Below are 22,724 nucleotides of genomic sequence, written 5' to 3'. Positions count from 1 at the left end.
AATGAAATAACAATTATTTTATTCATTAAATAATGTGTATAATTATAAACAACGAGACTCCGAGAGAATTAGGACACCAATCCCAACAATTAGGTAGTTTATTTGAGTTGTCCCTACATTCGATTAGGCTTAAGAAATAGTTAATTCAAGCATTTTATCATAACTAATTGATGATTAGATTCATAAAAACCTTTGATCTCTTAACCGACAAAGGTAATCTTGTGTTCGATTTTTTTCTTTCTCAATCTATTCCGCATTTAGTTTTAAACCAAAACCCCTGTTTTTACTGCTTTCCACAGTCAAATTTAGCTTTAGGGGAAATCTAATTCTTGGTCTCTCTAGTTCGATCCGATACTTGCCACTTGTGCTATCCAGTAGTATTTTTTGGTGAATTATAAATGTTTTTTGTTTCGTGTTGAAGTCAAATTAATGACATCAATTTTTCGAAACCGAACAACTAGGCTAGGTGGGAGGATCGAAATAAAATTAGAATCAATAGTTCTCTTGCACCAATGGTGAGTAAGGTTGAATAGATTTTGGACTATGTGAATGGAGTCTCGAAGACATATTTTTCCCATGGTTGTGTTTCGGGTGGGGTGCAAAGAAGATCTACTGGGCGTCGAAGTTCGGATGGAGCTTCTTTGAGGCCGTTGCGATGGAGTCCTCCAGCGAGAGGCATCCTGAAATTGAATGTCGATATGGTTTGCCACCCCGAAAAACAAAACTATGAGGTGGGCACTGTTGTCAGAAACGACTGGGGAAGGTTGGTTGCAGCTCAGGCAATATTCCATTCTGGGTCCATGGTGGCTGAAACGGGTGAAGTGATGGTTCTGCTTGAGGGTTTGAGGCTTGCGAAAGAGCGTGGTATTGCTGAGGTCTGGGTGGAGAAGGATGCTAAAGGTGTTGTGAAGAAGTTCCATTCGATGTCTTTTGCTTCTTCTCTTTATGGGGTCATTTATGTTGAAGCTCTTTCTTTGATGGCTAGCTAAGAATAGTGGGTCTTAGTTATGTGTCAAGATGTTGTAATAGGGTGCCCTCTCTTTGGCTTTATGATATTATTGAGTTTGAGATGGGTATCAAAACACTATTTTTTTTTATTTTTTTAAAATGAATTTTCTTTAAAAAAAAAAAAATCGCATGTTTGTCTCATTAACTACGAAATCATCAGAGATTTATTTTCCTCACCCCATATATTATCTAGGAAAAACTTAAATTATTAATTTTAGTTGTCGAAGTAAGCATAGTTACATATAATATGTGTTAATAATTAAGATCACGTTTGGTAAACATTTTGTTTTTTGTTTTTTATTTTTTAAAATTAAATCTACATCCTCCTCATTTCTTTTAATAATTTATATTTTTCTTAATTATAATGGTTGAATTTTTAGTCAAATTCTAAAAACAAAAAACAACTTTTTAGAAGTTATTTTTTAGGTTTTCAAATTTTGACGTAGTTTTTCTAAAACCATAGTTAAAAATAGATAACAAAGAAAGAAATTTGAATGTGAAAATAGTATCAATAGGTTTAATTTTTAAAAAATAAAAAGAAAAATGTAAAGATTATCAAATGAGAAATAAGAGATTTGAATTTTAACTTTAAATTTTTTATTTAGTAGATGTAAAATTAAACACAAACAAAAAAAAATGTCAAGAATGGGATTCGAACCCATGCCCTTTCGGACCAGTACCTGAAACTGGCGCCTTAGACCAACTCGGCCATCTTGACAGTTTGTCGAATAAAACCAACATATTTTATCTAATTTAAATATCTTATCGTAGTCATAAATTTTACCTACACTTTCTCCAACCGTTTTCTTCCCTCCTTGGGCAAAATCCCAAGACTCCATCCCCTTCTTCAAATGAACCCAATTAAATTTTATTGCAACTCAAACCTTCGTAAATAAACACTATTATCCCCCATGTAAATTGATTTCCTCTGTGATTGTGATAGTAGACAATGCATTCAATTTCTCAATGATTATGTAAAATTGAAAAAGTATTCTCATTTAATCATGGCTCGAATAATTTTTTGATGGGTGCAAACAAGTGCAGGAAACAATGGTCTTATACCTTGGTCTCAACTTGTTACTCACGTGCTTTATCTTTTAGTAAAGTTTTCTAATAAGTAGCGATAACAATTTATTGTAACCATTTGTTTGGTTTGAAAAATATTTGAATTGATTCACTTCAAACCATATTATATTGTATTGAGTTGAGTTGGATTTACTCAAAGACTCATTCATTTATTAAAATAAAAGAGAATAATGCAGGGTATTTAAAAAAATTTCAGAAAATGGTCATATCAATAATATGGTTGATATGCATGAAACACTACTTAGTAGCATCTTTTTGGTAGTGTATATGAGATCTTTCTACTTTACATTATGATCTTTTAGATAGGTCTATGACACGATAGGTGTAATTGTCGGGAGCACAGTCGCATCCACCCATCTTATGGAAAAGCTTAGTTTTTCACAGCAAGGCAATGATCATAATGTTGAATATGAGAATTTGTATTCTTTTTCTAGTGGCAAAAATAGTTGATAAGCTTTATCCAGCTTTTTGTTACTGCATAACCCACAAAATAAAGGTGCAAAGAGTAACAATATCTGGAGTCAAACCTCTGGTTCTCATCTCCTCAAACATTGCTTTGATCCTTACATAAACTTTCAATCAATATGTTGTATGTAATTGTGTCTGCTTCTAAAGCATTTGCTTTAAAAGTGCCCACCACAATCATAAATAAAGATCCATCCTTTCAAACACATTAACAGCTTCTTGGACCTTCCCTTTCCTTCCATAGTCCCTCGTAATTCCAATATGCACTCCTTCAAGCATTTTGCTGTCGGCATTCTTCCTCATTTCAGCAAGCACATCCTCCATTGCTTCAAATTCTCCATGAAGTCACAAGCTTCTCAGTCATGCACTTATACGTTGCCAATGTGTGCTTCAAACCATCTTCGGTTTTCACTTGGTTGAACACCTTGAGAGCTTTTAGGGGATCATTTTGATATCTTATAACAGCAGCTACATGTTTCGGCTGCGAAGCTCGATTCATTCTCAACAAAGGAATTTAATTAATATATGAACGCAAAGCTCTTAAATATTGTTATCTCACAAATCTTCAGGAATTCCAACAGTTGAGGCTTATGCACCGTATAGAACAGTATCCAACAAACTCCATTAGTTTCTGAAAAACTTTGCAATCGAGGAAAGGACACGTTGTTGTCGTATCTCTGTCTCAATTTTCATCTTCTTCCTAGATTAATCATTCATAAAGATCCAAATTGACAAGATTGCGCCAATAAGTTTTAAGAGGAAGAAAAAAGTTAGTTACCTCGAAGCTCCAGTCGAGTTTTCTCAGCAGACGGTAGCCGAAATGAGCATTAGGTTAAATGAATCATAGTTGGGGTTTAGGGTTTCAACAGGAGGAGGCCGATGAAAGAGAGGTCTTCAAGCCCCACGCTCGATTCTCGAGATGAATGGGCCGTCTCGCGAGACTTTCCTTGCACGTGGCAAGATCTTAAAGGCGTGTGTATCAAAATGAAATGTGGTGCGCGTAACACTCGATTACGAATCATCGTTCTCATAGTTTCGAGGATTGAAGCTTAGCGATCAGTCGATTGGGTTGTCGTCGGGGAGAGAGAGAAGAATGGCGACGTCAGGACAGTGGCTGGAGAAGGCGTTGGATGATCTCTGCAAGAAGATGGAAACTGGTTGGGGTCTTGATAAGGATATGATTTCGGGCTTGGTCTCGTACTGTGAGCTCGCCCAGCCCCAAGACGCTAAAGAGTATCTTGATGTAAATTTCTTCTCTCCGCTTCTTTCTTCTTTTTTTTTTTTTTTGGCAATAATTTGAATGATTGATATGTTTCTATCTATGAACTTTGCCTCTGGCTTTATATATTATCGATGTATTAGAGTTTTTGCATCGTCGGTTTGAGAACTTATATTTCTAATTCATTCACCGACCATTTTCTTCCGTTATTTTCCCGCTCTAGGCAAAATTCCAAGACTCCTTCCCCTTCTTCAAATGAATCTAACGAATTTTATTGCAATTCAAACCTTCGCAAACAAAACACTATTATCCCCACGTACATTGGTTTCCTCTGTCGCGACTGTAGACAATGCGTCCAATTGTTCCTTCACCACAATGGGAACTCTCTTTCTTTTTGATCCTTTACAGTTGCTAAATGGTTTTGTAAAATCGAGAATATGCTCTTTGAGAAACACGAAAGTTTTACACTCAAAGTTACTCCGAGCAACCCTTTTTCATTCCAATATCTATGTTTCAAATTCTTTGCTAGATTGTTACTCAAAGTCTTACGCTATGGGCCATGCACTCAAACTGTTTGTTACATTGCTCCACCCGAATGTCATTTCTTGGAATATTGATCTCTGGGTTCAACCACAAGTTCTTACATTTGGACTCGTGGAGAACATTTTGTAGGATGCATTTCCTGGGTTTTGAACCTAGTGAGATAACATATGGGAGTGCTTTATCTGCTTGTGTTGCCATTCAAATCCCGATGTTTGGTAAGTAGGTTTATTCAGTTGCGGTGAGAAATGGGTTCTTTGTTAATGGTTATGTTTGAGCTGGAATGATTGATTTATTTGCAAAAAATTCTATTTTTCTGGATGCTCCAAGGGTGTTTCATGATGTTGATTGTGAGAATGTGGTGTGTCGGAATGCTATTGTCTCCACAGCTGTAAGAAGTGGGGAGAATTTGATGGCTTTGGATCTTTTCAACACAATGGGTAGTGGGTATCTGGAGCCTAATAGTTTCACCTTTCCCAGTGTTTTAACTGCGTGTGCTGCAGTTGAAGATCTTGAATTTGGGAAAAGAGATCCAGGAGAGTGATTAAATGTGGTGGAGAAGATGTTTTTGTTGAGACAGCCCTTATTGATTTGTACGCTGTGTGGAGACATGGATGAAGCTGTTTAATGGCCCTCAAGTTTTTCGAAGATATGAGAAAAGTGGGAGAGGAAATTAATAGCTACACAATTACTAGCGTGTTAACTGCATGTGTTAATTCAACTATGACAAAAGAAGCAACCCAACTTCACTCCTGGATTCTAAAAGCTGGTTTTTCTTCACATGCAGTGGTGGCAGCTACTTTAATTAATATGTATTCTAAAACAGGAGCAATTGATCTTTCATGGATGGTTTTTAGAGAGATGGACAACCAAAGGAATCTCAGTTCTTGGACAGCTATGATAACTTCGTTTGCACAGAATAATGATAAAGAGAAAGCAATTGAATTGTTCCGAAAAATGTTGAGGGAAAGTGTGGGACTAGATACATTTTGTACTTCCAGCGTCTTGAGTGTGACTGGCTATATTACTTTTGGGAGGCAGATACACTGCTACACACTTAAAACTGGATTAATATTTGATGTTTCTGTTGGTAGTTCTCTTTTTACAATATATTCCAAATGTGGCCATCTAAAGGAAACTTTCAAGTTTTTGAAAACATGCTAGAGAAAGACAATGTTTCGTGGGCATCAATGATTTCTGTTTTTTAGAACATGGCTATGCAAAAGATGCCAATCAATTATTTAGAGAAATGCCGTTTGAAGAATATGTACCTGGTCATACGACTTTAAGTGCAGTCCTAGCTGCATGTTATGTCCTTCATTCTATTCAAATAGGCAGAGAAATTCATGGTTACTCTGTTCGTGTGGGACTTGGCAAAGATGTGGCTGTTGGAAGTTCACTTGTGACTATGTACTCAAACTGTGGCAACCTGGAATTGGCTAGAAGGGTGTTTGATACATTGCCCCAGAAAGATCATACTGCATGCTCTTCATTGGTTTCAGGATATGCCAACAAAAGTGCAATGAAGAGGCTCTTTTGCTATTTCGCAGTCTGCTGGTGGCTGGCTTAGAAGCCATTGATCCCTTCTCATTCTCATCCATACTGGGAGCTATTGCACTTTTAAATAGGCCTGCAATTGGGACTCAAATCCATGCACTCATTATGAAAGTAGGTTTGGAGAAACTGTTGGGAGTTCGCTAGAAATGGTATACTCCAAATGTGGAGAGTATAGAAGACTGCTACAAAGCATTTGGGCAGATTGGAAAGCCTGATTTGATAGGCTGGACATCCATGATTGTCAGTTATGCCCAACATGGGAAAGGTGCTGAAGCTTTATGTGTCTATGAACTTATGAAGAAAGGACTCCAGCCTGATCCAGTCACCTTTGTTGGGGTTTTGTCTGCTTGTAGCCATAATGGTTTGATTGATGAAGCCTATTTTCACCTTAAGTCAATGATGAAAGACTATGGTATACAACCAGGCTATCAGCATTATGCCTGTATGGTAGATCTTCTTGGGCGGTGTGGGAAACTGAAAGAGGCAGAAGAACTTATTAACCATATGCTTATTGAACCTGACGCTCTCGTTTGGCGAACACTTCTTGCTGCTTGTAAAGTACATGGAGATATTGAACTTGGAAAACTAGCAGCAAGAAAGGTGGTGGAGTTGAAGCCAAATGATGCTGGTGCCATGTCTGGCTTTCAAACATTTATGCTGATGTGGGCTTGTGGGAAGAAGTTCTGAATGTTAGAAGCCTAATGAAGGGAGCTGGAGTGACGAAAGAACCTGGTTGGAGCTTTCTGTGAGATGCTATTATGATAGTTGGTTAGTCCGTATAGCTAAGGATTTTCCATTTTTTTTGTTTGCATGTCTTAATTTTATTCTAGAAAGTCCTTGGCTAATACCAATGAACTGTAGTTTAAATGCTTGAAGAGCTGAGAAAACATCAAAAGATGCTTTGTGCTGACCTTATTGATTCTGATTTCGTCCCATGTTCTATTCTGGAAGTTTTGATCATTATGACAGACCTCAGAACTTACGAGACAAGCTGAGCTAATAAGGAACGCTCATTCCAGCTTTGGAATATAGTGAAAGAGAGGAAGTCTTTTTGTTCTTTATCTACCTCTATACCTCATCTTTGATCCATACATCAGCAAGATAGGAATTCAAGTGATAGAAGTTCGAGAAGTTGAAGGTGCCATTCCCTAAGTAAAGGGTTGACAATCAAACAATCATCATGATTTACTGACCCCCTGGATGTCGAAAGCAACTCAGATTGCCTAAAGATGTAATTTCTAAAAATTTTTACCTTTTTCTCCTCTAATCTTTATTACTTTAGCTCAAGGCACTGTTCGACATACCTTTTTATAGATAATTAACCAATGGGGAAATAAAGCTGGTCTTTACCTGAATTTACCTGTGCCTTATTCTTTATTTTCCTACTCTCAGAGGAAAGGCTTCACTGCTTTTTGTTACTTTGTTCAGCTTCATCGCCACTTCTCTGTCAGGTGATCATTGTATTTCTAGTAAGGAATGAAACAACTTAGGATCATACTGTAGCATTTTAGTTGAAGACTTAGATATTGTTGTTGTATTAGGAGCCTTCACATTATCACTTTGAGAACATTATGGATTCTTATTTTTGTTGATGCAAAATTGTTGCATTTAGATCAGAAAGTGAAATATTGACGGTTAGACAATTCATCTCAATTCATGCTTGAATTCCTAAATGAAGGTTTTCAACAATCCTTGGCTTTCTATTGAATTGGCATTTTATGGTTTCCCAGAAGAATGAACTGCTTCACTGGAAGTCAATTTTCTGCGCTTTGTTTGGTTTTGGAATTGTATCATGGAGAAAAACAAATTTTGTCCTTTGTTTTTCAACCATGATGATGTTGAAGAAATATATGTTCTTGATATTTGAGAATTTGAGGTATTAGCTCCGCTCACTTCGTTCATTCATGATGTGTGAAGATATATGTGTAATAATTGGTAATTACAAGATTCTTATTTTGAAAAAGATAAAATAAAATAATATTAACTCTTCGTTATAAGATTGACTTCTTTGGCTGAGCACTATTCTTTCTTTAGTAAATAAATTGAGGGCTTTCTTGTAAACATAAGAGTATTAGTTACTTGTTCCAATCAAAATCTGGTTAAGGAAAAGGAAAGATGCAAGTTGATTATCTGTTTATTGGATCGTATGACTTCTCTTTTAACATCCATTGGTGCCCAATCTTCTAATTTACTTTTCTGCAGAACATCATAGGTCAGGAAGTTGGGAAGAATGTGATAGATGAGTATTTGCGGCTGCGAGGTCACTCTGACCTATGCAGCAAAACGTTGGATGTTCCAACTTCAACCTTACATGCGTATGTGAAGCCACCCTCCCATGAAGGTTCTTTTGGCAGATCCAAGAAACCTGTTAAAACACCAAAAATTATTTCTATCTCCAGTAAAGAGATAGAACCAAAGAAGACTACTAGCTCTAGTAATGTGGAAAATCAGGTTTCATCGGACACTCACAATTCATTGTCTGGCAGAGGTAATCAAAGTTCTTCTAGAAAGAAGAAGGCTACCAAAGTTGTTTCTCTGGCTGAAGCTGCCAAAGGATCGATTGTGTTCCAGCAAGGAAAACCATGTTCATGCCAAGCTCGTCGTCATAGACTAGTGAGCAATTGTTTATCATGTGGCAAGATTGTATGTGAACAAGAGGGAGAAGGGCCATGCAGTTTTTGCGGTTCCCTTGTGCTAAGAGAAGGGAGCACGTATGCTGGTATGGATGAAGGTTTTACCCCACTTTCAGATGCTGAAGCAGCAGCCGAAGCTTATGCAAAAAGATTAGTTGAATATGACAGAAACTCTGCTGCAAGAACATCTGTAATCGATGATCAAAGTGATTATTACCAGATTGAGGGTAATAGCTGGTTGTCTAACGAGGTATGTCAATTTTGTGCAGCATCAGTAAATGGTAAATTGTCTAATTTAGTACGACAAATTTGACTGACAAATTTATCTTTTTTGGTTTAAGGAAAAGGAACTTTTGAGAAAGAAACAAGAGGAGATTGAAGAGGCGGAACGAGCTAAACGAAACAAAGTGGTTGTAACCTTTGACTTGGTTGGTCGCAAGGTAATCATCTTTATTTAACTATGTTTTAGTTCTAACCAACAACATATGGATAGACCACCATCCCCTGCCCTGAAATATAATATTGGAAAGTTAGCTTCTCCAGGATCCCTCTGCATTTTGTTATTGCGTAGGATTTTGGATGATTTGATGTTTGATTCTTTTTGGAAATATTTAATCCCATCCTCCACCTTCGTTTTTATCTTTATCTTCTTGTTGTTGGCTAATTAAATTTATTCTTCTGTAGGTTCTTTTGAATGAAGATGATGCTTCTGAACTTGAATCACACAACAATATCTTGCGGACACCAGATGAAAGAGAAGTGAACAGGATTAAACCAAACCCATCTCTTCAAATACATCCTGTCTTTTTAGATCCAGGCCCCAGAGAGAAATCCACCAAAGACACAAACTCAAACAAAGCCGTAAGCAAAAAAGGCATTTGTCTGGAAATTACTGGAAGGGTGCAGCATGATAGCAATGAATTGAAGCATTTTATGATGGAAAATGATTTGGAAACGTCATTCAATAAGAAAGCTTGGCAAGGGCCTTCTGTGAATCACAGGCAGCAATTGCAGGACAATTATGAATGTTCTTTAGATGCTTGTTGAAGCATAATAACTTAGCGGACTTCTAGACTTGTGTTCAATTATACATACTACTAGCCTGATCTGTGTAGAACTTTTCACAACAGAATTTTTCTTTTGTAATTCTTTAGGCTTCATCATGTTGTGTTTTTCCCCCCCTTCTTTTTTACCTTTGTTCCACATTTTACGTTCCAGCCGACAGTTTTTTGTTAATTAAATTATATATTCTCCCAACAGCATTTGAAGCTTCTGTTGAAAAAATATAACCTGCGGTAAGACTCCACATTTTTTTTTAATGTTCAAATTTTCTTCTTCCCATCTCTCATTAATCAGCTAGTTTCAAGGTTTTGGAATTTGCCGTTTATAGTACTCTATAATAGCATCAACATGATGGTAATACCGTCAAAAGCTAGTTTGTCTTTTTTGTCATTTGACAAAATTAAACATTTATTTCTGTTATTTTTCCAACGCCTATACGCAGGTGATTCAAAAAGGAGAGTCATAAACTAGAGGTAATACTTCTCTATTTCCATATGGTCTTTCCATATTTTTCCAGAAGAATAAAATGTGGAAAACAATAGGGAAAAATTTAATGCCTCTGCAATTCTTGAAAAATAAAAGAGCATGTACCATGTGGCTTTTAAAAGCATAAAATTGAAGACAACAAACTTTTCAGTTTCCAAGTCTATAATTTCAACAATGATATGGATTTCCATGCATTATAGTGTTTCTGTTTATAAAAGCTCATCTGAAACAGTTGAAGAAATCTTTTAGTTTACACAACCATATCTACTATAATTAATGATTAATGGGTGTTTGATGAAAGTCAAATCAAGTAGTATAGTAGGGCCCTTCATCTTTTTTCTTTTAAATTTACTTTTTTGATGTCTATGATCCAATCCTTTGAAGCCTACTTAAGATGGGAAGGGGTTTCCAAACTTGCCACGCTACCTGCAACCTTCTTTGCCTTAATCAGTTTCTTTCATATCCCATCTTTTTATTTCTTAAAAGCTTGTCTTTGCTTTGAAGCCTCTATATAAACTCCTGTACATCATCAACACTGATCTTTGTCCATTCTGTACTTGTTTCTTGTTTGTTTCTGTGCTTCCCACCAGCTTCTCTCCCCTTCATTCTGTGTGCTGTGTTCTCTTCTTCCCCTCAGATAGTGTTTTTTCAACTCCTTGAGCCATCTAAATCCTTCAAGTTCTTACAGTTTCCTGTTTTTGTGTGAACTATGGAAACTGAATGCAAAACCCACCTTCCCAATGTTTTGATCTCTTCATATCTTGCACCAAATGAAGACAAATTTGTACAGAAGAATCCTCCTGTGAAATCTGAACAGCAGCAACTTCCTTCGGCTATCAGTTCAAACCAAAAGGCTTCGTGTTCCAAAAACATGAAGAAGACGACAAGTGCAGAAGAGGAGATTGGAGTGTTCAGAGCTGAAAGGTACTATGGCATGAAACTGGAAGATGACAACACAAGAGTTGTTGAGAATTGTGGTAGCAACCAGGCAAAGAAGAAAGAACAACGACCTGATGTGCAATATAGGAGACAAAAGAGCAGATCAGGAACTTCAAGTGTGACTTCTGAATCAAGTTGGAATAGCCAAGCTGCTTTATTTCCAAGTTTCTTGAGAAATTCATCTCAGAACATCCAAAACAAGACAAAAGGAAGAAGCCTGTTGGTCAACCTTACCTGCAACAGGTCTTGTTCTGATAAAAAGTCTATTCTTGTCCATAGAAATTTGCATGAGCAAAAAGGATTGCAAGGGAATGATGTCAGAAAGGAAGCTACGAGGAATGAACAAATTCCTGTCATCATGGATGGTAGAATGAAATTTCAAACAGCTACTCTGGTGAAACACAAACCAAAAAGTTCAATATCTGGTGGGACAACTAGAGAAGAAGAGTTGGTATTTCCAATTTCAAACTCTCAGTTGCAAAATTTTGCAAAGATCAAGGATGAAGATCCGAGAAAATCGATTGAAGTATTCGGCTCAAACAAGTTGGATAAGAAAGACTTGGTGGCTAAGAATCTAGAGCGGAAGTTATCTGTTCTAAAATGGGATGCCATTCCAAAAGCCAAGGCCACTCAAACTGCTCCAAGAAGCGATCAAATGATTGAAGATATAGGGAGCGATGCAAGTTCCGATCTGTTCGAGATTGAAAACATATCTGGAATGAATGGAAAGCCATTCACAAGACATACTTCGGATGTTATAGCAAGCTCCCTGACAGCTTATGAGCCAAGTGAAGCCAGTATTGAATGGAGTGCAGTCACTGCCAGTGCAGCTGATTTCTCATCTGTTGCAGATTACGATGAAAAGAAAGTCACAGCCAGGACTAAAACCACAGTACTGGACAAGGATTTGCAGAAAAGTCACCCTAGTGGACTGTTAGGCTGTAAAAGTCACAAGGCAGTCAACATAGCTGAAACTGCATACAGAAATATTGAGAAGTTGAATTCTGATTCTAGACGTTTCCCAAGGTTGGACTCAACCATGATCGCCACTAATGCAACGGGCTGAGCTGAGATTATTGTGGAAGATTATGATTCCCCTATCAAAATTATGTTCTGCTTACACAAAACTGCCATTATCTCAGTGTTTAATAGCACTATTATTTCTCTGAATTTCCAGTAAAATTGAAACATGTGGATGGAAGAGTGGGATTTGTCCATCAAATGATGCTTTCTGGTTTACAACCTTTTAGTTTTATGCATAATGGATAAGCACATGATCTAGCCTTTGAAATTGAGACAATCTTGATTTGCAAAGTCAGCAAGGTCAAAGAGGAACATTTACTTGGCAACAAATTTCTTAGTTGCTGTTCTGGTTTTTGTTTATGATTCATTGATTCACAGCCACTTGGTCTTCAATGTTTCGTTTCTTAGTTTCAGAGATACTTTTGGAACAAAGCCATGGCCTTTTAAGGTGGCCATGTAGCTTCATTATTTTTCCAAAAACGAAAAAAAAAAAAAAAAAGGAAAGTGAAGGCCCTACAGGTTATACCTGCCTAACAAAGCAACATATCGTTGAAATTATGTCCCTAACTACTGCCTGTTACTTCAAGATATGTGTCGTTAAGCTTTATATAGACACATCCGACATGACAGAATTGTTATGTCTGTATGATATGGCAATTACAATATATTTCAGCAGTAAATCTGGTTCAGACTTTATGTCCAAGTGGAAAAATGAAATCCCTTGAGATCTTTTTGCTCTATAAAAAATCTTATGAGAGATTGAGAACAAGCACCATATGAAATAGCAGTTAAAATGGATCAGAACTACAAGCATGGTACTAAGTAATCAAATTCTTAAGTGAGTTGTTAACTGATCTTTAAACTCTCACAAATTCTTGAACAAATGAAGAATCCCAGTTGGAAAAACTTGTGAGATCCTGTTTAAGTGACAAATATAGAGTTTAGGGACAAGACCCTCGTGACTTGTAACATCAAAATTCAAGTAAAAAACAACCCTGTACTTGTATTTGGAGGGTGAGAAAATTTCAAAATGGGTAGTGGAGTGGCCATTTTCATGTAATTAAGTGATGGTACAGAGAAAAATATAAGCTGGAACAAGTTGGGTTGGCAGCATTAAATTCTGCAACCATCTTACTGCTATGGTGGATCCCATTGGTCTTTTCCTCCCCTTTCACTCCACAGAAACTGGGTTGGAAATCTAGTAAACACTGCATCCACAAGATTGTAGCAAATTCGTAATCAACACCAGCAAATCAAACTATTGGATAATTACTAAACATAATACTGTACAACTTCACAAGCATATACCTGAAAAGCTATATGATCAAAGCATATGGCAGGCATGACAAGATTGCTCTATTGCTGACTTGTTTGGATAACAGAACATTCATCTAACAGCCCTTCCACCACTTTCTAACACATTAAAAGCTTACTTCATCTCTAGCCATTTTTGCTCATGTTCCTCCAATTCAATCAATCAATACCATCCATCCAACTTTGATGAGGAAAAAGCAGCGATTTTGACATATGGGAAGTGAATTTATTTGAGGTCTAAGTAAAAAAGACGAGGCCTTTTTGAGAAGGGTTCTGTTGAAAAAGACTATTAGTGGGGAAAGCTATTGCAGAAGCATTGTTTATAGATGAATGACAACACTTAGTGAAACAAAATTAGGAACTTGGGATTGGTCCATAGAGAATATGTCATGTTTGCCACTGAAGGAGCAAGTTTACTGTATACAAAAAATATGAATTTCACATGTTTGGATGCTAACACACTTTCCAAGCAAGAATATGTCACATAACTTCAAATTTCATCTATAAAATAAAACTTGTACATGGAGATGAGAGTTTATAAACCCATGTGCATGATGTGACAAAGAAGTAATACAAAGAAGTAGGTAAAATAAGTTATAAATGCACATGAAAGAGAGACAGAGAGAGAGAGAGAGAGAGCATTAAATTAATTTAAATTAAAAAGAAAGAGAAAATTTGAGCCTCTTGTTATTGAATAACAAAATTGAAGGCCATGGTCCAGGGAGGAATGTTGTGAAGGGGACTAAATTGAAGGTTAGATTAATATCACATCTGTAAGCTAAAAAGAATTGCAGATAGTGATTAGTGGCCTCACTTGAACCATTTAAAATGGAAGGATGTTGAAGCCTCTACCTCCCTTTCCCCTTCATGGTTAAATCTCCATTCTATTATTATATATCTCAATCTGATTTTATTTTATGAGTTTATACAATTATTTGTATAGTTAGAAGAATAAGGAATAAAGAGTGGTCTCTGTTTGGAAACCAACTTATCAGCTATATCTACCTTCTAAGTGGCTCATTAATAAATGTTCAACTAATAAAGTTTGAATTTAAAATTTCAAGAAACAAAGACCTATAAATGCAATGGATTAGTAGCTGAACTCAAATATATAATGCACTGATATCAATCAATTGGGTCTGATCCACTAAACAATGAAGTTGGGCTCTTGGAAAAGTCATGGGCTTAAGAGAGAGACAATAGGTTCTGATGTCTATTTTTCAGTCTTAGTCTCATCCTCCTCCACCCTCGAGACTATTGGACTAGAAAAAGAGTATGCTACAAAGTGAGACGTAACGTAAGTTGTCTACAATATTGTTTCAGATTATTCATAAAAGCAAGCTTATGGTTCAATTGATCAACATTAGATCAAGTAAACAGCTCATATTTTTGGACTTTTGTTTTCTGCCACCGTTGGTGCAAGCTAATTAATTGACCTATGAAGCAACTCAATGAGCTATTACGAAATCCGCAATTAAAGAATATAAAAGAAACGTAAAGAAAGATTGAAATACAGATATACGTGATTCATTAACAGTGTATTAGCTATGTCCACGGGACAGAGGGAGAACAATATTATTAAAAAGAATGTTTTCTGAATACAAAACGGCACCAGGGTTAGAGAGTTTATATAGCACACTTTTCTAAATACTAGGACCATAATCGTAAATAACCATAAACAATTAAATATGTTAATACGAATTCTATCCTCCCGAATTGCCGCCAGGGCACGTCGTCCCGATCAACGAGACCATCGTACTTGGTTGTTCGGAGCACCACCTAACAAATTCAAGGCGTTCCAACATGGACATTACAAATGAAAAATGTAGTTGATTTTGATGGAAAAAGTTCTTTAGGAGATTGGAAAACTTGTGCAAGTGACCAACGATTGATGTCAAATAAGCTTGTTGTCGTTCAATTGGATGCTCTTGAGGGAGAGATTTTCTTTGTTTGTTTACTTTTATTTTCATGTTGGTTTTTGTAACGTCCCGAGTTTAGGAGGAAGATGTGAATAAATCAAGATCACATCCAAATGAAAGGGATCCTGAGAATATGAAAGTATGGTTAAGAAAAGCATGAAAGAATTGAAAGTTACTACCTATACCAAAGGTGCACCTTCCTTTTTCAGTGGCTTAATTATAGGAACTTCAAAGTTAAGCATGTTTAGCTTGGAGCAATTCTATATTGGATGATCTCCCGAAAATTTTCCTAAGAAGCATTCACTCTTAGAAGTAGTTCAAGACAAACAAGAATGGCGTTACTAGGTCACTGAGGATGTAGGAAAATGTTAGAACCATAGGTTTCGAATCCTTGTCCAAATCTTGGGCCTGGAGCATTACAAATTGTTTTGTCGTTCTTAAAAAAAGTATATATCATCAATTAAAACTGGAGTCACATATGACATGATTTTATAATCGAACAAAAGGTGGATCTCGCTCTAATAGCTCCGAATAAATTAAATACATGCATTAAAATAGGAAGGCTTCTTATTCCACAACAACAAAAGCACTTTTTCACTCTTTCATATATTAGGGGATTTCACTTGGAAAAAAAAATATCAATTGATCCAATGCAAAGATAAGGGGTTGTTTAAGTTATTAGGATGCTAGATTTCACTGGAACCATCATTTTAATAAAATGTGAAGTTGATTTGAATATAACTTAATAGTTAAGATGCCAATAAATTGTGTATAGAAATCGATTCTTCAAATCTCTGTCCTCACATTTGTAATGTTATTCTTATGGCCTTTTATATATGAGATTGAGCAAGCAACATGTAATGCAATTGCCTAAGGTAAGTCCTTCGACATACCAAACCCGAAATAAAACTAAACACCGCGTCTAAAACTTGACCTAACAATATTGAATACAATGCCCCACAAAAGGATATCCAATGTAATATTCTTTAAAGATAAAAATGCTAGCAGATTCAATGTTCTAAGTTCTAACTAATCATTTTAGTTTCCTATAAATATTGGGATTCACTGATCATACTCAATATGTAGATAAATACTATGCTCACCTCAAGAACATACCGAACTTATAACTATTTAAATATTGAGTGTGGTCGACAAATTGTATATACCATACAAAGTTCCTTGTGCAAGGATGTTGGTAGAGTGAGAATGTAATATATCCTTAATTAATACCATTTCATTGTCTTATACCATTTTTTAAAAGATAAATGACTCGAATATTCCGAACATTAAGGTCCTGTTTTGGTAATCGTTTCTCTTTTTTTTAAAAAAAAAAATTAAGCCTATTCTTTATCCATTTCTTACAATGACTTGCATCTATCTTAAATACAATGCTTGAATTCTTGGTCAAATTTCAAATTCTAAAAATAAGTTTTTAAAAGCTATTTTTTTAGTTTTCAAAATTTGGCTTGGTTTTTTAAATCATAGATAAAAATAATAAAAATAAAAATTAGATATGAAAATAGTGTCTATAGACTTAATTTTTTTTTAAAAAAAACCAACCAAAAATTAAAGGGTTAGAAGGGATTAAATAATTACATGATTGAATTAGTTATTGATTTTACTAAAAATTAAGTTAGACTGAAAATAGTTATAAAATTCCTCATCTCAACCTAATAGAAGGAAAGGAAGCGTGGAGCATGGTCAACAAAAAATCGTTAATTTAGTGGTACAAATGATTAGGTGGCAGAAACTGATTGGTGGAGATAGTGGACGCAAGATTGTGTAACTGGAGCAGATTTAAGCTCCAAAAACCCTAACTTGTGTGCTCTGTCTCATTTGACAATAATCTCAAGGAGTCCCCAACGAAGAGAAAGCAAAGCACAAGGGTTTTAGACACTTCTCTTCTGGGTTTTCCTCTTCCCCACAACGGCAAGATGATTAATGATAAGGGCAAGAAGGCCAAGCTCTCGGAAAAGCCCGAAGACGACAATTCCGAGGTCATCGATGAGAAACTCGTTTTTTCCATCGAGAAGTTGCAGGAAATTCAAGACGAGCTCGAGAAGGTACTGATTCAATGCTTCAATGCTCTCTCACTCTATCATTCTATCGCCTATTTTTTCTTTTTGCGTCCCCCTCTGTTTAATGTTTACCAGGAGGTCAATGAACCCAAGACTAAAGCGTTTCCTTGTGATCTATCATTTTGTTTTTTTTTTCTTTTTCCTTTTTTTGAGTGCTCAGTTGAGATTGTGCCTTCTTGCAATTGAACTGAACGGAATTGGGTTCACATTAACTCAATTGGGTGCTTCAGAATTTTCTCTTATGGGTCACGCCTTCTAATTCTACTTCAATTGTTACCCAAAGCTCAAGGCTTTTTTGTACTTTTGTTGAAGAATGTCAATGTCGACGTTCAGAAATCTGATTGTTCGTTCTTAAACTCATTAAGGTTGAGTGGCTTTGTTCTTTGTGTGTGTTGTGACTTATATTCTAATTCCAAAGCTTAACAATTAGCCTTTATATAGCGACACATCCCATGATACCTGGATAAAATGAATTACGTTACACCCTGCGAGTTCACTGTTCCTGCGACCAATCAGTTATAAAGTCTGCCTCTAACTCCCAAGTTCTGTAGAAAGCTGGTATCTTATTGATAGGGTGTATATTTAATCACTGCTTGATTAAGATTGACGTATACTATACTGTTGATTACTTTATGATCATGTTGTTTATTTGGTTTGATCTTCAAGATCAACGAGGAGGCCAGTGATAAAGTCTTGGAAGTGGAGCAGAAGTACAATGAAGTAAGAAAGCCTGTCTATGATAAGCGGAATGAGATTATCAAATCAATTCCTGACTTCTGGTTAACAGCGGTTAGTATTATCTTCTTAAATATGTCATCTTTGAATTGATTATTGAACTTGTTGTCATGCTGAAGAGTTTCATAATTGTTTTTTCCTCCCTGTTTACTATGTACAAGAATAACTGTTTCTTCCGCAACGTGCAGTTCTTGAGTCATCCTGCTCTTTGTGAACTTTTGACTGAAGAGGACCAGAAGGTTTGGTTTGTCTCTCTCCATTTTTTTTTTTTTAAGTTTTCAAAGTTGTAAATGAAATTGTAAATCAAATGCTGAATTTTAATAGTGAAACCGATTTTGAAATCTCATAATCTTGCTTTAGTATCTTCTGTCCAAATGCCCATGAAATTGTTGTTGGTTGTTTTGCCTTTGTTAGATATTCAAACATCTCACCTCCCTGGAAGTGGAAGATTTTAAAGATGTCAAATCGGGTTACTCAATTACTTTTGTGAGTTTGAATCATTCCCTCTAGCTTGCTCCTTTTCTGTTCCGTTCTTACATTTTGCTTTTATTTTTTCTGTAGTGATTTCTTGCCCTTTGTGTTTCTTACGTTCTATTTCTTTAGGAGTATTCATTTTGTTTCTCTGTTTCTTCAGAACTTCAACACCAACCCTTATTTTGAAGATACAAAGCTGACGAAGACCTTCACCTTTCTTGATGAAGGAACAAGGAAAATTAATGCTACATCGATAAAATGGAAAGAGGGAATGGTGAGAGGCTTTTTTTCCCCTCTCCTAGATTAGTGCTTGTATTACTCAGTCAATTTATTTTCACTAACTGTTTACTGTACTCTACATATCTGAAGGGTTTACCTAATGGGTTTAACCATGAGAAGAAAGGGAACAAACGACCTCAGGCTGAGGAAAGGTTGGTTGTTAAACTGTTTATCAGTAATTATCATTTAGAGTAGTTATTATTCCTTTTATGGTTATTCGTGAACGTGCCGTCACTATACTATCTAATTTATTATGCTAGTTCGTTAGTTATACAAATTTGTAATAATTTATGAGGAAATAACGGTGATTCAGTTTAGCCATTTGAGTCAAAACTCGTGCAATGGTAGATTATAGTCAGTGTTATAAAAGGCTGGTTTTTTTTTTTTGGGGGACTTTTTATTGTGAAAAAGTCAGAGAAAAACTCTTACGGTTAAAAGAGGTATGTGCCTAAATTCAAGAGAATGTTAATTCCTTAGTCTATATTTGTTTGTTAACTTCCCAAGTCTAATATGACTTTATTTTCTAATTTTTGGCGTTATTAGAATTCAATAGACAGAATTGCATTGCATATCAAGACTAGATTTCTAGCATTTCATGAAAATAATTTCTTTTTTTTTTTTTTTAAAATAAGAAACAGAGACTCGTGTTAAAAGAAGAGAGAACAGCCTGAGGGTGAGGGGTTGAGAAGTCCTCCCCCACAAAATTAAACAAGAAGAGTCTTCCAATTGTTAATAATCATGAGAAGGCTATAATTACAAAAGAACTTTGTGTAATTTGTACACCACCAAGAGGTTGTATGCTGCACAAGAGCCCAAAAAGAATAAAAAAAAATGAACTTATCTTCAAACATCCTACTATTCCTTTCATTCCAAAGATGCCACAAAAGTGCTCAAATAGCACATCTCCATAGGTTTTTTCCTTTTTCACAAAAGTTACCACCATTCAAGTCATCCATCATCCGGTCATCAATCTTCTTGGGGAGACAACCATCCAACCCAAAAGTATCAAAGATCCTACTCCATCCTTGGAAGCGAAATCACAGTGTAAAAATAGATGATCTGTGGTCTCAACCTCCTTATGACAAAGATAACAGAGGGAAGGGGAGAGAGACCAAATAGGAAACTTCCTTCGAAGTTTGTCCGGAGTACTTAGGCTTCTATAAGCAAGGGACCATAGGAAGAACAACACTTTTTTAGGAATTTTCGATTTCCAAATAAGATTGACCATAGGGAAATTAGTTTTAGAGGCCCGCATAGTCAGCTTTAGGAAAGTAGACTTGGTAGAAAAATGGCCCGAAGCCCTCAACTTCCACTGTAAGCTATCCTTTGTTCTACTCACGATCCAATCAACCATAGTGAAAATAATTTATCACTTCAGAAAGCATATAATCTTTGGAAAAACAAAAGGGAAGAATGCTTAGTAAAACAACCTAATGATAGAGCTCTTTCTATTATTAATAATAAGAGAGATCATGAGCTCCCTACTTCTCTACTCTTTGCTAATCACTAGCTGAAAATCCACCGTCCTCACTGCATCTGACTATGGTACAGGGTTGGGCAACGGTAACCAGCTATTCCCAAAACATTACCACATAACTAACTTGGGCCCAAAGGCGGGCCCCCCTCTCTCCTCTCCTGTGCCTCACAAACCCTTCCTTGTTTTTTTGTACACCTTAGGAGGCCGATAGGAAGTTTATTAGGAGATATATTAGTAATTAGTTAGGGAAATTGTTATGCTATTTAGTCAAAAATAGAGGGAGTGGAAATGGAGGAAGCTGTTGATTAAGTTAGCTTAGGGATGAGTGTTCAAAAGAGAGTGAGGGTTCAAGTACTTTGAATTACCTAGTATCTTGTAATTCTTTACCTTCTATATTTCAATATCATTTTAGATCTATATGGTTCTATCAAAAGTCCTATTAACAAGGTAAAGCCCAATATCATAGATCTATCTGAGAAAGTTGACTGCAAATAGAATGAAAGAAAGAAGTTAAACCCTGATGCCATTTAAATGATTAAGACCTTGAGAGGAGGTAAAAAGAGAGGAAAAGAAATATCTTGTTGCTGGTAGGAGCAGATAACTGAAAACTGAAGTACACTCAATCAGAGATCGGGAAAACATGGTCTGAGCTATAAAAGGAACCGAGAGAGAGAGGAAAGAATGGGAGGGACACAACCTATGTTGTAGTTACAATTTAGATGGTGTGCTATTTTCTCTCATCTTCTCTTCTTTCTTTCTCTTTCCAATTGTTTTTTTACCCGACTTCAGATTCAATGGATATCAAGATATTCAAGGATTTGAGTTGATAATAAAAGGCAAATGGCCAGAGAGATTTAAGCTCTGAAAAACAAGGCAGTATATTCAGCGTATGCCTCAAATCTTTTTCTAGTACCTCAATACTAATCTCGCATTAATGCTAAGGTATCAAATGCAAAATAAGACAAAGATCACAATTTTCTTTCCATGTTATGCAAAATTGTGACAATTATAGAAACATCTGATAATGGGAAAAGACTATTTTTGTTTGGTGATTCTACATCAGTCTGGTCGATTGATTAGCTATACTTTGCATTGGAAAACTTCAAAATGGAAGGAAAATGTCAAAAAGTTTTTGTTGCTCAATTCACTATCTGTCTATCTTTAGTATTAGTCTGATGTCATACAGTCATAGATATAATCTTATTGTCGAAGAATGCATTTCCAAGTGACACATACCCCCTGTGCATGAAATGAAGAAAATGCACAGAACTTCCTCTCTTTTTGTTTTGTTTTGTTTTTTTCTTTTAAATAATTCATATAACCTAACTGGTTGTACACTTTTACCTGTTTTGGGTACAGCTTTTTTAGCTGGTTCAGTGATACAGAACAGAAAGATATTGATGACTTTCATGATGAGGTAAATGAAAATATATTGCATATTCATATAACACCCCCGACCCCCACAAAAAGTTCTTGTTTTGAGTATGGCGTTTACATCAGAGGCAGGCGCTTATATAACTGACCAAAACACATTTTTTTCTCAATTAAATAAAGAGGAATACTATAATCTTTATGACGATTCCCCTTTCACTTCAAAATAAAAGCTATGTTTTGAAATCCTTTCTTGGTTGCAGGTTGCAGAAATTATCAAGGAGGACTTATGGCCTAACCCTTTATCCTACTTCAATAATGTATGTGTCGTTCTGCTTCCTAGGTTTTCTTCTCAGCACACAAGCTGAAGTTGTACTTAATTAATGTTTGATACATTACTATTTTCTCTAAAAGTTACTGTACTTGTGATACAGGAGGCTGATGAAGATGAATTGGAGGAAGATGAATCTAATGAAGAGGTGAAGAAAAACAAATTTACGGGCCATTACTAGACTCCTGATTAACGCAGCTAAATTCGTTGTGCTTGATTGTTGTCGGATAGTTCACTAGATGGCGCTACGTAATCTTTTGTGTGTTTTCTTCACTGAGATTATATTGTTGTGTTTTGGAATTTGTTCTTTGCAGGGAAAGGAAGACGATGACTCTGATGAGGATGATGATGACCAAGATGATGACAATGACGCCGTTGATGATGAGGATGATGACTAAGATAGATGACTAGTGAAGTTTGATGCATCTCTCCAAATGGCTCGTTTCTGTAATAGTTGCTCAAGTATCAGTTGGTAAAGGAGAATGTTGATCCCTAACGGTCTGTAAGTTCAGTTGGTCAGGCATTTCTACTCGAATCTACTTTCTCCCTAAGAGCCCTTTTCTTTTTTCTTTGTTGCCTAAATTACTCTCTAATATATAGATTGTTGAGGATATTTATGGCTTTTTTAATCTTATGTTTCGTTCTAATGCTAACATTGGAGAAAGTATTTTGGTGTGTAAAGTTATTTGGACTTCCTCTTAATGCATATGTTATCAATTGTGTTTCTA

General features: G+C 36.0%; 3 protein-coding genes, 1 long non-coding RNA gene and 1 other non-coding gene across 5 annotated transcripts; 3 read left to right on the top strand and 2 right to left on the bottom strand.

Moving 5' to 3' along the window:
* Positions 1-1,645: 1,645 nt before the first annotated feature.
* On the bottom strand, positions 1,646-1,726 carry TRNAL-CAG. The gene has a single exon. It is a non-coding gene; the product is annotated as a tRNA-Leu (tRNA).
* Positions 1,727-2,491: 765 nt separating this feature from the next.
* On the bottom strand, positions 2,492-3,476 carry LOC120082887. The gene is made up of 2 exons (XR_005483328.1): positions 3,338-3,476; positions 2,492-3,259 (listed from the first exon to the last, which is right to left on the bottom strand). It is a non-coding gene; the product is annotated as an uncharacterized LOC120082887 (long non-coding RNA).
* LOC120082886 lies at positions 3,256-9,792 on the top strand. Its single transcript, XM_039038273.1, has 4 exons — positions 3,256-3,802; positions 8,078-8,758; positions 8,850-8,948; positions 9,193-9,792. Exons 1-4 carry the CDS (start codon positions 3,653-3,655, stop codon positions 9,553-9,555), a joined length of 1,293 nt encoding a protein of 430 aa, XP_038894201.1. The 5' UTR covers positions 3,256-3,652; the 3' UTR covers positions 9,556-9,792.
* Positions 9,793-10,420: 628 nt separating this feature from the next.
* Positions 10,421-12,399, top strand: LOC120082468 (protein PHYTOCHROME KINASE SUBSTRATE 3-like). The gene has a single exon (XM_039037651.1). The coding sequence runs from the start codon at positions 10,766-10,768 to the stop codon at positions 12,059-12,061; it is 1,296 nt and encodes a 431-aa protein (XP_038893579.1). The 5' UTR covers positions 10,421-10,765; the 3' UTR covers positions 12,062-12,399.
* Positions 12,400-17,073: 4,674 nt separating this feature from the next.
* Positions 17,074-22,724, top strand: LOC120083718 (NAP1-related protein 2-like). Its single transcript, XM_039039567.1, has 10 exons — positions 17,074-17,314; positions 17,996-18,118; positions 18,253-18,303; positions 18,479-18,550; positions 18,699-18,812; positions 18,908-18,969; positions 21,654-21,711; positions 21,929-21,985; positions 22,100-22,144; positions 22,311-22,724. The coding sequence occupies exons 1-10, from the start codon at positions 17,186-17,188 to the stop codon at positions 22,392-22,394; spliced, it is 795 nt and encodes a 264-aa protein (XP_038895495.1). The 5' UTR covers positions 17,074-17,185; the 3' UTR covers positions 22,395-22,724.

The sequence above is a fragment of the Benincasa hispida genome, chromosome 8, assembly GCF_009727055.1.
Source record: "Benincasa hispida cultivar B227 chromosome 8, ASM972705v1, whole genome shotgun sequence".
Lineage (NCBI taxonomy): Eukaryota > Viridiplantae > Streptophyta > Magnoliopsida > Cucurbitales > Cucurbitaceae > Benincasa > Benincasa hispida.
The sequence above is the reverse complement of the archived record's forward strand: the minus strand, read 5'-3'. Positions and strand labels throughout refer to the sequence as shown.

What these genes read in the sequence shown, in the direction of transcription:
- LOC120082886 (XM_039038273.1), top strand. Translation starts at nt 3,653, where the DNA reads ATGGCGACGTCAGGACAGTGGCTGGAGAAGGCGTTGGATGATCTCTGC. An exon ending in ATAGCTGGTTGTCTAACGAG is followed by an intron (nt 8,759 to 8,849) that starts GTATGTCAATTT and finishes TTTTGGTTTAAG; the next exon opens with GAAAAGGAACTTTTGAGAAA. An exon ending in TTGACTTGGTTGGTCGCAAG is followed by an intron (nt 8,949 to 9,192) that starts GTAATCATCTTT and finishes ATTCTTCTGTAG; the next exon opens with GTTCTTTTGAATGAAGATGA.
- LOC120082468 (XM_039037651.1), top strand. Translation starts at nt 10,766, where the DNA reads ATGGAAACTGAATGCAAAACCCACCTTCCCAATGTTTTGATCTCTTCA.
- LOC120083718 (XM_039039567.1), top strand. Translation starts at nt 17,186, where the DNA reads ATGATTAATGATAAGGGCAAGAAGGCCAAGCTCTCGGAAAAGCCCGAA. An exon ending in TGACTGAAGAGGACCAGAAG is followed by an intron (nt 18,304 to 18,478) that starts GTTTGGTTTGTC and finishes TGCCTTTGTTAG; the next exon opens with ATATTCAAACATCTCACCTC. An exon ending in AAGATGAATCTAATGAAGAG is followed by an intron (nt 22,145 to 22,310) that starts GTGAAGAAAAAC and finishes TGTTCTTTGCAG; the next exon opens with GGAAAGGAAGACGATGACTC.